At 41.4% G+C, this 13833-nt stretch overlaps 1 protein-coding gene across 1 annotated transcript; it reads right to left on the bottom strand.

Annotated features, from left to right (window-relative positions):
- Window positions 1–378: 378 nt before the first annotated feature.
- ext2 (exostosin glycosyltransferase 2) lies at window positions 379–13735 on the bottom strand. The gene is made up of 15 exons (XM_079554582.1): window positions 13622–13735; window positions 12911–13239; window positions 12317–12540; window positions 12145–12234; window positions 11322–11438; window positions 8597–8792; window positions 8348–8487; window positions 8170–8263; window positions 4994–5125; window positions 3538–3727; window positions 2423–2589; window positions 1889–2032; window positions 1640–1768; window positions 1189–1271; window positions 379–1108 (listed from the first exon to the last, which is right to left on the bottom strand). The coding sequence occupies exons 2-15, from the start codon at window positions 13223–13225 to the stop codon at window positions 970–972; spliced, it is 2160 nt and encodes a 719-aa protein (XP_079410708.1). The 5' UTR covers window positions 13226–13239; window positions 13622–13735; the 3' UTR covers window positions 379–969.
- Window positions 13736–13833: the final 98 nt, after the last annotated feature.

Raw genomic sequence — 13833 nt, 5'->3', positions numbered from 1 at the left:
GCAGTCATCTTTATTGGTTTATTTAAAAGATGTGGGTACAAAAACATGAATATGAACTGACTGATCTGCATTGACTGATCTGAGTAGCTGGACTTTGTGTCTCAAGTGGAATGTAGGCCTATTAAACACCACACAACTGTTTCATATTTTAAAATTTATTTATCATGTACACAATATAAAATAATAAATATGTACACTATTAATGCTCCCAAGTTCAGGAGACACACCGCGTTAAACATGTTAATGAAAGGGAAAAACAAAAACTCAAGCCAAACCTAAGAAGTAAATGTATCAACACAGATGTAGAAACAAATAAAAAAAAAACACACACACACAAAGAAAGGCAAATTAATTTACATATGAAATGACAAAAACAAACAAAACAAATGATTACGGTTGGATCAATGTAGTGTTTAACCAAAGCTGCCCCTCTACAGAAAAAAACATCCTTTACACATAAAAAAAAATCCTGTTGATTAGCAAAAGTAGTTCAAGCCTAATTTACAATTCATGGACCCAGGTTTGTATGTAGTGTGACCTAGTTTGTTGCAGATCAATATGGGTAGGGTAAGGTTGTAAAAAGAATTCACTTGAGAACCGTGACTTTTGCATTCGGTGTAGAACAGCTAAAAACCCAGAGTTTGTAAATAAATGCTTCACCAGTAAAGGAACAACATAATAAATTATCTTTTTACAGCAACTTTTTTAATACTCTATATTCTGTATATACACTATACACTGTCTTGATAGCAGAATTCCCCAGTGTTTTATCCATTTACTTTCAATACAATTCTGAAGATAGTGCTGTGAAAGTGATAGTGACCTTTTGAGCCGCTCTGTAGAAAACAACAGACTGCGAACTGAAATATTGCAATCTGTAAATAATGTAAAATGCATGGAACGTTTCTGTGTGAGGTAAAATAACTCGAATTTATGAACGAGGTGCAGAGGCGCTGCAGGCCGTTCTGTTCAGAGGCTGCCAATGTTGGGAAAGCTCTTGAGCTTCTCTGGGAAGTCGTCTTTGTAGAGGACTGGGTCAGCGCGATGCTCCACCACCTTCAGGGGCATCGTGCCAAAAACGGAGGCAAACTTGTTGATGCATTCAGATCTGTGACAAAAGGACAGCCCGAAACGTCACTTGGCGTGTTAGTCCCAACATTTGAGATACACTTCACTTCTAAACCTTACCTCTCGACCATGTGAGTTTGATCCAGTGACAACCCGTCAATGGCAGTGCATTCCGGACACTTGAATTTCTTTCTGGGGGTCACCTGCACGCAAAAACATTGTGTAAGTGGTCATATTTTTTTTTTTAGAGGATATCAACAGCAACCTTAAAGTCTCAAGGGGTACTCATGTCCTTCAACACAAGCGCCAATGAAACCAGAGGGAAGAGTGTGGCTTGTGATTTGATGGCAAGGTGTGAGTGCATGCGAGCTTAGAAAAACACTGTTGGAGGGGAGTGCCAGTGAGTGACATGCAGATAAGGAAGGTTAAGGCCAGGCCCGGGCCCCTGCACCTGGGTGAAGGGGCCGATGGGAGGGGGTCCAGTCAAGGCAAAGGGTGCGATCTGATCTGGGCCAGAGATTCTGCTCTGTCAGCCTGTGAACCTAAAACAGTCACAACACCAGACGAGTACCTTTATGGGGGCTTTCCCGGTGATGTTTGCCACCAAGAAATTCATGGCAATGTCTTCGCAGTTCATATGCGCATCCACCCAGTTCTTTATGTCTCCTGGCATCTTGTACGTGTACAAGTAATTGAAGTACTGAAACAAAAATGTGAAGTGTTATCAAACAGGCTGAATTTCAATTTAACAATGTATAACAAAAAATCAAAAAAAAAAAATCACGTAAAAGTTCAACAATCTCAGCAAACTTGAATTTACCTTGTGATAGAACGCTGCTCCTGTCAACACCATGGAAACTTCATTGGTCCACTCAGATTCATACTTCCACTTTCCCATTTCATGGTCCCAGAGGTGTAAGCGGCCTGGATAGCCCACCAGTCTGTCAGGGAACTCCCTCCAAACCTAGAGATGAAACGCTGCATTAAAACATGATAGTGAAACTGCACCTGCATGATTGGTTACTGTTCCGACACCACTGCAGAAGCCTGTCATCCGTACAGGCGGACAGCTCCTTTAAATTGGTGTAATTATCTTTAAACTGAACCCAATTTTATTAAATGGTTTCTAAACACATTCAGGTGAGCGGTCTTGGCCAAAGTGGAACATGGCAGGTATGCGGACATGGAAAACCTCAGGCCTTGTCATCAGTTATCACACATCAAACAGAAAATAAGAACAGGCTGTAATCCTTTGAATGGCTTTTAAATTCAGGATCAACTAACATTTGCTGCCACTGGATGTAGAATGGGAAGAAAACAGACACATTTTTATGTTTAGGAATGGTTGTTTCACCTCATATCCAAACTGCAGTTCATCAGATGTTAGCATGATGATGTCATCGTCGATGGCCAGCACCGCCTCGGTCTCAATCTCATCGTAGGGAAAGAAGCGGTTGCTTAGCTTGTTCTCTTTGGTGCGCACCACTTTCAGAGGAACACCAATCTTTGGCCACAGCGTCTCTAGAGCGATCAACACAAGGATTAGGAAGATTTTGGTATTGTGGCTTTACGTTTATGAACTCGGGTCAAAAGATAGGATTAGGATCACATTCAACTTGGACAGTTGTAGCAGCCCTGGCAGTAAACTACACTCCCGGAGTTCATATCGTTGAACAAACCTCAAGCACGTGCAAATTTAACCACACGACAATTCTTCACAAAGGGACATCAACACAGTGTTTTTCAGGGGAACATTTCAAAGATGTTGGGTAGTGTCCATGGCACGGACTACGGTACAGATAGATCATACACAAATGTGTCTCCTCATTAATAGTGTAAAAGCCCTTGGCACACCATGAGAGGAGCTCCTAGTCATCCAAACCATGTCTGAGGCCTGCTGTCAAAACCTATTGTCAGGAAAACTGCAATGTTAAACGCTCAGTCTCTCCTTTCACTCACTGCAGCTGTCAACTCTTTTATTATGTCGAATTTCCATAGCGACAAAAGAAAAGACGAATACCATTTTAGGAGAATAAAATATTTGTCATTATGCACAGGTACAAGTAAACTTGTTTAGCTCTCAGTCAGTGCTCAATAGCACTCTCACTCAATGGTAGATCTACATGTTAAATATGTCCAAGTATAACTTGTAGAAACACTAGCACTATGATCATTTTGGGTAAGTGGCAACTGACTGACCTGACAGTGGCCTCTTGTTAATTCTAATGGGTCACAAAGCTCCAGCCAGGCGCCGCTGATGCCTCTAATGAAAAGGCAAATCACAACCACAAGGGACCACTTCAAAGTTTTCTCACTACTTCATTACACAACTGACACCACAGTGAGACTCAGCTCCTGCTGATAGATAGTCTGAGGCCAAATACTGAAACTACGTACACGTCTTTGGACTAATTAAACAGTTTAGTTCTATGACATTAATGAAAACCCTGACCGTTCTACCTGACTCACCTTCAGGGGGGCTCTTGTTCTGGTTGTTCCACACCACGAGCAGTTTGGCCAAACTGGGCACTTTGGAGATTTCAGTGATGACCCGGAAGAGACTCTCCACGCGGTCATAGGTCAACACGACTGCAGTGAAGCCAGGAGCGCGGGGCGGGATGAGGGGCAGGAACAGAGGGCTGTTCACACTGGCCCACTTCTGCACAGCAGAAAACACTGGTTAGACTAAATTCAGTTAATTTTATACACATCACTATCTACTGCTATGTCTCTCACACAGACTGGGCCTGAGGATTTCTCAATGCACATTTAACAGTGTCTTGTTCTCTAGGTGGCCACAGACTCAGTGAAGTTTGTTTGTGGCCACCTGTCAACAGACAGAAGCACTGTGTTTAAAACATCAGTCACTGCTTTGCTCCAATAAAACATTTACTGTCAAGTGGAAACTTCCAGGAGATTGTGGTCACATGGTTATTAAAGAGGAAATGATTTGAGTAAAGCTACATCAAAACAACACTTTATAAATCAATCTGACTCACAAATACTATGAGAAAAATACACAATTGCAAATGTAATTTTTAATGAGGAAAAAATAATTTGTGTGATGAACATCAAGCAGCATAAGAAAGATTAATTCTTTTATTTTTACTTTTACATCTCCCCAAAATGTCATGTAAACCTGGAGCAGACACTAGAGCCAATATTGGATAATTTATCCATAATTTATTATTACTCATCTGCAACACTGGTCATTATTATAATTTTTATTTCAACAAAAGCCTGAGATGCCTCAAGCTCCACCACTAAAAAACAAAACAAAAAACAACATGCCAAAAAGAAAAAAAGGAGCTGTCCCTTTCTGAACCCCCTCCTAAAGCAACAATCCCCAAAAGTCTGTTTCCAATTACCAGCCAACAGACAACACACTACAGAGAGGGGGCTCTGCCTGATTTATTTGGTGCTCTTGTAAGTTCTTCTCACCATCCATTCATGCAGCCCATCCACCAAACACTTCATCCTCATTCAGGCACCAACAGCCAAAGGTCTAAGTCCTGACCCACTTAACCTCTGCCAGTGCTGGACAGACCTGAGACGGATTGCTCCAAGAGGTTTCTAATGTGATCAAAATCTAAGCCCTAAATGTTTTGTTCAAAAGTGACTTTGCCCAATCAAAAGTAAAGAAATGCTGCACATTTTCCCACAAACGGGTCTTTTTATAAACACAGTGACTCAGACATGAAGGAACCCATTTCACCACATGCAGGGATCCTCTGTTCACAAACGCTGACACAGACCACTGCCTCAGAACTCTCAGCATAAACCACAGTGAGGAGCTGTCAGTGTCAAGATTTAGGGCAAGAGCAATCTCCACTAAATGTGTTTTTAAAACAATTACAGAGGGCACAGGGCTAATAAATTAGACAAATGAGTGTTTTAAAGACGACACTTGTGTCAAGGTACATACCACAACAGGTGGGTTGTTCCATTGCTCATATGAGCGTGCAGCGTATGGATATATCCGGTCGTTGATGATCTGTAGAGTGGTCAAACCAATTGCCTTCATGGAGCTGAAGTAGGCCTCCCAGAACCATCGAGCCTGTGGTCAGACAAACAGGAAAGATGCTTTAAATACCACAGGAGTCATTAACAGACAACTTCAGCTGCAGACATAATGTCCCTAAAATAATTCATGACAACCAGTTTTTATTTATATTTAGGTAAACATACTGCAGTAATGCGTAATTGTCTCATTAATGGAAAACTGGAAGCATAACAATGACATGGATGAAGCTTTAACCTCTTTCCTACTCCATTGGACAGTCCAGAGGAGAGAGCCTATAACAGCTACTGAAGCATCAAACAACAGCGCCTGCTGTCAAAAGTCTTCCAGCCATACTGCAAAAACTCCTTAAATGCCAAACCGGCATCCTGGGAGATAGTTAAGTATTGTGCTACATTTTCATAACCAAACATTTGTCTGTTCAACTTCTCAAAAAGCCTTTTGTAATCCCAAACAAAAAGGCATTGTCTGCGGACAATACACAATACAATGTACCAGAGTTACAACAAAAAGCAAAATAGCATTTATTTTATTGGGGCGGATAACTCAAATCCTAAAAGATTTGGGTCTCAAGGGGATTCCCAGCGGCCCATAAATCAGGCAGTGATGAAAGTTCCTTATCCGCCCGAGAGTTCACTAAAGAAAAACTTTGCTGGCCTGAGGGGTTATTCTGCACCATCCGCAGTCTCCCAGTGCCTACAGGAATTTTTATGACCAGGGAAGTGGAGACACTTCCGTCAGCGAGGATGGACCTCATGTTTAAGTCATCCATCAGTCAGTAATAGAATTTTCACAATGTAAAATGGTGTTGTTACATGCATGCATGTGTTTGTAAGGATTGCAAAAAAACAATACTCTGTATAATCCATCTGCCCTGTCAGTTTAAATGTTGTTCTGTCAAACAGACGTTAGTAAGTGCTGAGCTATGGACAGAAGCTATTATGGATGGCTACACACAATAAAAAATTAAGAGCCAATACTATTTTTTGTTGTTGATGTCTTTCAAACAAACAAAAATATAATATGTATTTGAAATGTATTTAAAATAATAACAACAAATATCTTTGATGGGCAACACTGAAAAAAATGAGAACTTCTTTAATTCATTTGTAAAGGTGCTGAGCACAAGCAAAACTTTCTGTTTCTGCAGGGACACAATCAAGTTAAAGACTGTTGAGCCCTCTAGTGGTCACCCCAAAGTTTAAACTAACTAAATAAAAAAAAGAAAAAGATAAATAAATTCTTCTATGGTTGATAAAATGTTTTAAATGCGTCTGTGCTTTTAGGGCGTAATGGAATCCCTGAACTGACCCTCAGTGTAATTGGTAAATGGGTTCAGAGTTGACACAAGGCAACAAGGAGCAGCTGTACAGGGGCTCTTCCTTCCTGCTTGTACTATACACTGCGTTCCAAATTATTATGCAAATTGGATTTTTGTGTCAAAAAGGTAAAAAAAAAAAGCAATAATAATGAAACTCATGGATGGTATTGTGTCTCGGGGCTCTATGAATCACTGACATAAATCTCAGAGACCTGGGATTATTAGTTGTCAGGTTAAGCCCAGTTAAGGGAAAAACTGCTGAAAAGGGTGTTCCACTTTATTATGCAGATCATCATTTTCAAGCAATATGGGAAAGAAAAAGGGACTTTCTGCTGATGAAAAGTGTGAAATAGTTGAATGCCTTGGTCTAGGTATGAAAACCTTTGATATTTCATGAAAGATTAAGCTTAATCATCATACAGATAAGAGATCTGTGGATGATTCAGAGCACACTCCGTTTTGTGCCGATAAAGGCACAATATGGACGGTTTCTGCCAGACAAACACATCAGATTTTGAGAACAGATGCTACAAAGCAGCATACAGGTATTTGAAGCTGCTGGTGCCTCTGGAGTCCCCCAAACATCAAGGTGTAGGACCCTCCAGAGGCTGCAGTTGTGCATAAACCTTCTATCCGGGCCTCCCCTAAATGGTTAATTGAATGCTGATGAACAGAAACGGCTGCAGTGGCTCAGAAATACATGAAGACTCATTTTCAAACAGTCTTGTTCACTGATGAGCACCGTGTAGCCCTGGATGGTCAACTCAATGGAGTAGTGGATGGTTGGTGAATGACCACAATGTCCCAACAAGGCTGTGACGTCAGTAAAGAGGTGGCGGAGTCATGTTTTGGGCCAGAATCATGGTGAGAGAGCTGGTCGGCCCCATTAGGCCCTTTTAGGCTCTGTGAAGGTGTGAAAATGACCTTTGAAAAATATGTGGAGTTTCTGACTGACCACTGTCTTCTATGCTACAAAAAGAAGACAAACAAGATCCTCTTCATGCATGACAACGCACCATGTCATACTGCAAAGAAAACCTCTGCATCACTGGCTGCTATGAGCATAAAAGGAGAGAAACTCATGATGTGGACCCCCTCCTCCCCTGACCTCAACCCTATTGAGAACCTTTGGAGCCTCAACAAAAAACACTTCTATGAGGGTGGGAGGCAGTTTTCATCCAAACGGCAGCTCTGGGAGGCTATTCTAACATCCTGCAAAGAAATCCAAGCAGAAACTCTACAAAAACTCACAAGTTGAATGGATTTAAGAATGTTAAAGCTGCTATCACACAAGGGCTCCTATGTTAAAATATAACTTGACCTGTTAATATTTTTTTGATTGAAATAGCTTTTGATTTCAGTAAGTATGACCTCCTAATGCTACAAATACAACAAATGACCATTTTCAGTTAATTACGAGCTTTAAAATGTATTGAAACGATGAGTTGCATAATAACTTGGAACAGTGGATTTTGAGGTTTTTACTATATTTATTTTTGAAAAGAATACTGTTATCACTAGGAAATTTTTTCCACCACATTTAAATGATCCTCTACCAGTTAAAGACTTAAAAAATATGCTGACTCTCATTTGAGTTGACAATTTAGAAAATCTTAGAAAAATGTCATTTGCATAATAATTTGGAAAGCAGTGTAGAGGGCTTGTCCAGAGGAAAAGTGAGACAAGATTAACGACTAAATTAACTACAGACAATATATAAATAAATAAATGACATGCTCTAATGTTAAAAGTGTAGTACCTGTCTCTGCATCTCCTCCACCTGTCTGTGAGGTATACTTTTTAAGATGGTGTACATTTCTGAGAGCTTCTCCTCTGGAATAACCACGGACGCCCTAAAGCAAATATACACAAATAAGAAAGGATGGAGCAAGAATATTATGGATTTCTTAAAACTAACTAATTGACCAAAGTAGTACCTTTTCCAGTCGAGAACTTCAGAGAATGGCAAAATGTAGGAGTCTGCGAGGATGACAGGGACGCATCCTGCCTGGAGGACATCGCTCAGAGCGGCTTGTCCCAGCCGTGCGCCTCGCAGGACAACACAAAACGAAGACTCCTGTGGGGTAAACACAACCAGGACTTTCATACAAACGTCTGAATTCAACTGAAGTATACATTATTCTCAAGACATAAATCAGGGTTCTAAAAATGCGTCTTCTCCTCACCTGTAGGATTTGCGGGTAGTCGTACACTTGGCCTTTGCAACAACGTTTTCTGACAGAAGCTGCTCCTTGTGAGAGGTTGCTACATTTGTCCAGCAGAAGCAAAGCCTCTCCGTTTTCCTCTTTCAGACGTTCAAGTTCAGCACGATACTCTCTGTGAATGGCCGTCTGGGAGGACAGAATAAAGTAGCGCCGTGGTCTGAGAGAGAGAGAGACAGAGACAACTGTTTATAATGACATTGGAATATTGTGTACAGCCAGCTAACACAGTCAGACAGTCTGACAAAGATGTTCAACATCAGTTATAGGGACTGATAAAAGCGGCTCAGCTCTAATCCAACACCTGAACGCAATTTTTTGTGGTCATACCGCCTTTGTGATGCCCAATCCCGTCAGACCTTGGAAGCTAAGCAGGGAAGGGCCTGGTCGGTACTTGGATGGGAGACCGTTTAGTAACACCAGGAAGCCTAGCGAATGTAGTGTGTGAGTAAGTGGTTGGTGGTGGTCGGAGGGGCCGATGGCGCAGACTGGTTGCCTCGCTTCCGTCAGTCTACCCCAGGGCAGCTGTGGCTACAATAGAAGCTTACTACCACCAAGTATGGAGTGAATGAATAATGCAATGTAAGTGTCCAGAAAAGCGCTATATAAAACCGATGCATTATTATTATTATTAATTTTGTTGTACGGTTGTATAATGACAAATAAAAGCACTTACTTACTTGATTTCGCTCTATACGTAGACTAAACTCTATGCATTTTAAGATAAGATAAGATAAACCCTTATTGATCTCACAAAGGAGAAATTCACTTGTTACAGTCGGCGTTCAAGAAGAAGAGTTAATAAAGTGCAGCTGATACGGAGATTATTGCACATGTTACTTTACAGTCTTATTGTACAGTCTGACAGCAGTGGGGATGAAGGCTTTGCGGTAGCGCTCCGTCCTGCACTGAGGGTGTCTCAGTCTGCCACTGAGAGAGCTGCTCAGCTCTTCTACAGTCCCGTGCAGTGGGTGGGAGGTATTGTCTATGATGGAGGTGAGCTTGGCTAATACCCTCCTGTCCCTCACCTCCTCCACAGAGTCCAGGGGGCAGCCCAGGACGGAGCTGGCCCTCCTGACCAGCTTGTTCAGTCTGTTCTTGTCCCGCTCTGTGCTGCTCGGGGCCCAGCACACGGCAGTGTAGTGGAGAGCAGAGGCTACCACAGAGTCATAAAAAGTCCTCAGCAGAGGCCTGCTCACTCCGAAGGACCTCAGTCTCCTCAGAAGGTGCAGGCGACTTTGGCCCTTCTTGTACAGGGAGTTGGTGTTGTGGGACCAGTCCAGTTTATTGTTGAGGTGAACACCCAAGTACTTGAAACTGTCCACCTCCTCAATGTCCTCCCCCTGGATGTTCAGCGGTGTGTGCGGTAGTGGCTTCCTCGTGAAGTCGATCACCATCTCCTTCGTCTTACTGATGTTCAAGCACAGGTGGTTGCGCTCACACCAGTCCACAAAGTCTATGATGACTCTAGTGGTATATTGCTTTCACTTTGTTTTCACACATGTTGGAGCACCTTATGGGCCGACCCGAGACCGCTCGGGTGTCAGCTGATTTTATTTCTGTGTTAGTTCAGTTCGTGTTCACATGCTCTCGCTCCAAAAGCAACGTAACAACGATCAGCTGTTTAGTGAACGAACTCCAATGAGGGCATAAAGCATCAATGCACTTAAAACGCCAGACTAACCATATAAATGTTTGTGTCGATAGAATAGAATAATTTTTGGAATAAAACTGACCTTACGTCACATGAATGATCGCATTTTGAGGGACTATTTTCTAGCAGATCACTCCACCGCCGTGTAGCTTATACAACCATGAAGCTGATGCTGCTCAACTGCTTGAATTACAAAAAAAATATCTCCAGAAATCAGCAACACTCTGGATAACTAGGAAATGAGGCCCTATGTCAAAAATCCTGAAATATCCCTTTAAGACGACTGTCTGCAATATGAATCATATTATGAACAATTTTAACCCAGAAGTAGCAATGCTGCTGTGTTAGTAGCAGGCAATTTGCTGATGTTGTTAGTAGCAGGCAATTTGCTGATGTTGTTAGCATTGTTGTGGTGGTACGGCTCCCAAAATGTATTACCAGGAAGCGTGAGGATGTTAGGGATTAAGAACGTTTTGATCGCCACAAACCGTGTAATACAAGAGCTGAGCCCAGGTGTGCGGAAGCGTCCTGGTCTCACTTGCGTATGTGTTGATTTTTTTTGCTGGCATCACATTATTTCAAGATGATTTCATGTTTGTACAATAAACAGATCACGTTTTTTCATGATATGAAATTATCATGTATCACGTTAGCCAGAACTGGCTCAGACATGACTGCTACCTGGGTTGGTAATGATCTCATGAAATAACCAGATATTTTAAAATTATTAAAATACATGATAATTTCATATCATGAAAAAACGTGATCTGTATATTGTACGAACATATACAACAATATTGTATGAAATTATCTTGAAATAACGTGATACCAGGGAAAAAAAAACACATACGCAAGTGAGACCAGGACGCTTCCGTACAGGTGAGACTTAAAGAACAATAAAGTTTATTATATTCTAAATTGTATGAAGGTAATTTCAACTACTACCATATTTTCTGTGAGATTTATTTTATTTCAATGCTATAATCCTAGAACGTCTCCGTTCAACATCTGTATATCAGAGCATAAGGTTCTCACCCAGGTTGTCTCTCTGGTAGTTCCACATCAGCTGAAAGTGGGCTGTAGACTGGAATACTGACATCGTAGCCCTGTCTGTAGGTCCAAGTGGAGAAACCACCACCAGCAAGCAAAGCCCTGACAAGGGAAAAAGAAAGGTGTGGAATGCCAATAATTGAACATACTGAAAAGGTGTGACGTACAAGGCTCAACATACCACGCATTAACTACCCAGGACTTTTTACCTACAAAGTGAGGCCTGTGATGATCAACTTTACGCCCCGAACAGTTGAAGAGGCTACATACAAAACGAGTCTAATAAACTGTAAGTGATAAAATGAATATGGATTTCCCTGAGAGAGCCTGGCAGTGTTAACGCAAAAAGAAAACGCAAGCACCTGTTTTTGATAAGACCATAAAAAACCAAGGCCAGCTGGAGGAATTTCTTAAATCTAAAGATAAAGTATTCAGAATTCAGACTTCCAAGAGGTAACAGAAAACTGTCAGTTTGCAATGTCAATAGAGCCTCAGTCTGAGTCAGTGTTTAAGCTGCTCAAGACGTTAGCATGCTACTACACTTATCCGTGCATTGCTGTTTAATTGCACTCTGCGGCGTGCATTAAACCTGTGTAATCCACGGCTCCTTGTTGTTTAATCCTTACTAATGACTGCACCTTCAGGTTACAGATCATTTATAAATTCATTTTGTCATCTTGCTCAAAACTTTTGTTTTGGTGGTCTGGTTTGGTGGAGACCGCTGACACACGTAAATGCAATACAAACCTGATTAATGTTGCACATAACGAAACCACAACGTAAAAGGCTATATATAAAATGCATTTACCTATCTCTAGGCACATCCAAAGCCGTGTTATAATCTGGGGGCCCTCCAGGCAACATGTTAAAAAGCAGATGATTCATGCCTTTGTCCCATCTGTGCAAAAGAAAAAATTAATATAGAACAAGGTAGCATGGACGTGTAAGGTAATCTTTTGGCTAGTGGTAAAGTTCATCACCTGGGTAGCATTGCCAGAGCCTGTGCCGTCTCCCTGACTCGTAATGAATTCTGATTGAGAACGTCAGTGGAAGGAATAAACAGACAAGCTCTACTGACATCATCAGTGTAAAAGTCACTGTCTGAGATGGCACTCAACAGGTCATTATATTCTCGGGACAGTCCTGTGCTGCTGATGGGAACCCCGACTTCATCTACAAACCTCTGGAGTGGGTAGATGTATACCTAAAAAATATTGCAAGATTATTAGTTCAACAAATGAATCATCTTTTTATTTGATCAGTATGAACACAGGTGGTGCATTTTGAAAAACATATCACATAAGGTTGACCATTAGTGAAGCAGTTGCATCAATTCAATTTAACACCTTGAGACTAAGCGACACTGTGACAACATTTGGTTCAGTGCATGTTTGAGCTCATGGACCGTGCATATGAACCATATTATGATGATTTAATAAAAGGCAAGATACTCTTAATGATAGTTAGAACAACTTGCATTTTTCAACTAATGGATTGAGTCATCGTACTCAGTGTCATTACAGTACGCATATATCTAAATAATAAAAGTTTGTAAGGAGGAGGCCGGTGTTTACCTTTATTCTGTTTTTAGGATTGTAGCCACATCTGTACACATCAAAGCAGGTGTGCATGCGGCAGCTGAGGTCGCCCCTCTCAGGGATAGGGCTGGAGACAGGCAGCCTGACCAGCGGAGCATCATGAACACTGCGTTTATCCATTGTCCAATCCGCAGAGGACTCAATGGAGTGGGGCCAGAATTGAAACATCCCGGTGGCTATGAGTCCCAGCAGCACCACAGAGAAAAGGGTGATGTAGTATATACGATGCTTGATCTTCATCCGCGGGATGAGGGCAGGCCCCCGAGAGCTGTATTTGCTGGAGGGATACATGGCTCACACCCAGCCTGTGAAATACAAAACGGTATTAGGCAACACAAAAAAATAACGAAAGTAAAACTCTTCAAACCTGTAACAGAAATGGCACATTTAGCTAGGATTCAGTCAAAGCTATATGCTAATAAACTCTGGAATGAAAACAATTAATTATAATCGCTCACACTTGTATTGTAATTATCTCATCAAAATGACGGACATTTCTAGTTGGTCAAGTTATTCTTATTTTAGCCTCGATGCAAGGCGAAAGAAATATATATCTTTAGCATAAGGTAAATCAGCTGTGAAAACAACTGGACTCGGCTAGCTTGTCGGCAGCACACACAAATTACAATATAAACAAGACAACAGAAATGACCCAAGAGGTAGAGTCTGTCACTATATATAACTTACCGTGTTTTAAGACTGAGTTGGCGACAACAGCCAGGAAAATCAATTCATGTCAACAAATCAAACAAGGCAGCTACATTCCTCTGACGTTAGCTGCTACTTAGCTAGCGTTAGCAATCAGAACACTTCTTCTTTGTGTAAAGCTATGTTTGTGGTGTTTTCTCTCCCTCTAGTGGAATATCACAGTACTGACTCAAAGGCACACGAAAACATCC

The sequence above is a fragment of the Gobius niger genome, assembly GCF_951799975.1.
Source record: "Gobius niger genome assembly, chromosome: 4".
NCBI lineage: Eukaryota > Metazoa > Chordata > Actinopteri > Gobiiformes > Gobiidae > Gobius > Gobius niger.
Note: the sequence above shows the minus strand (reverse complement) of the source record. Positions and strands in the feature narration are given on the sequence as shown.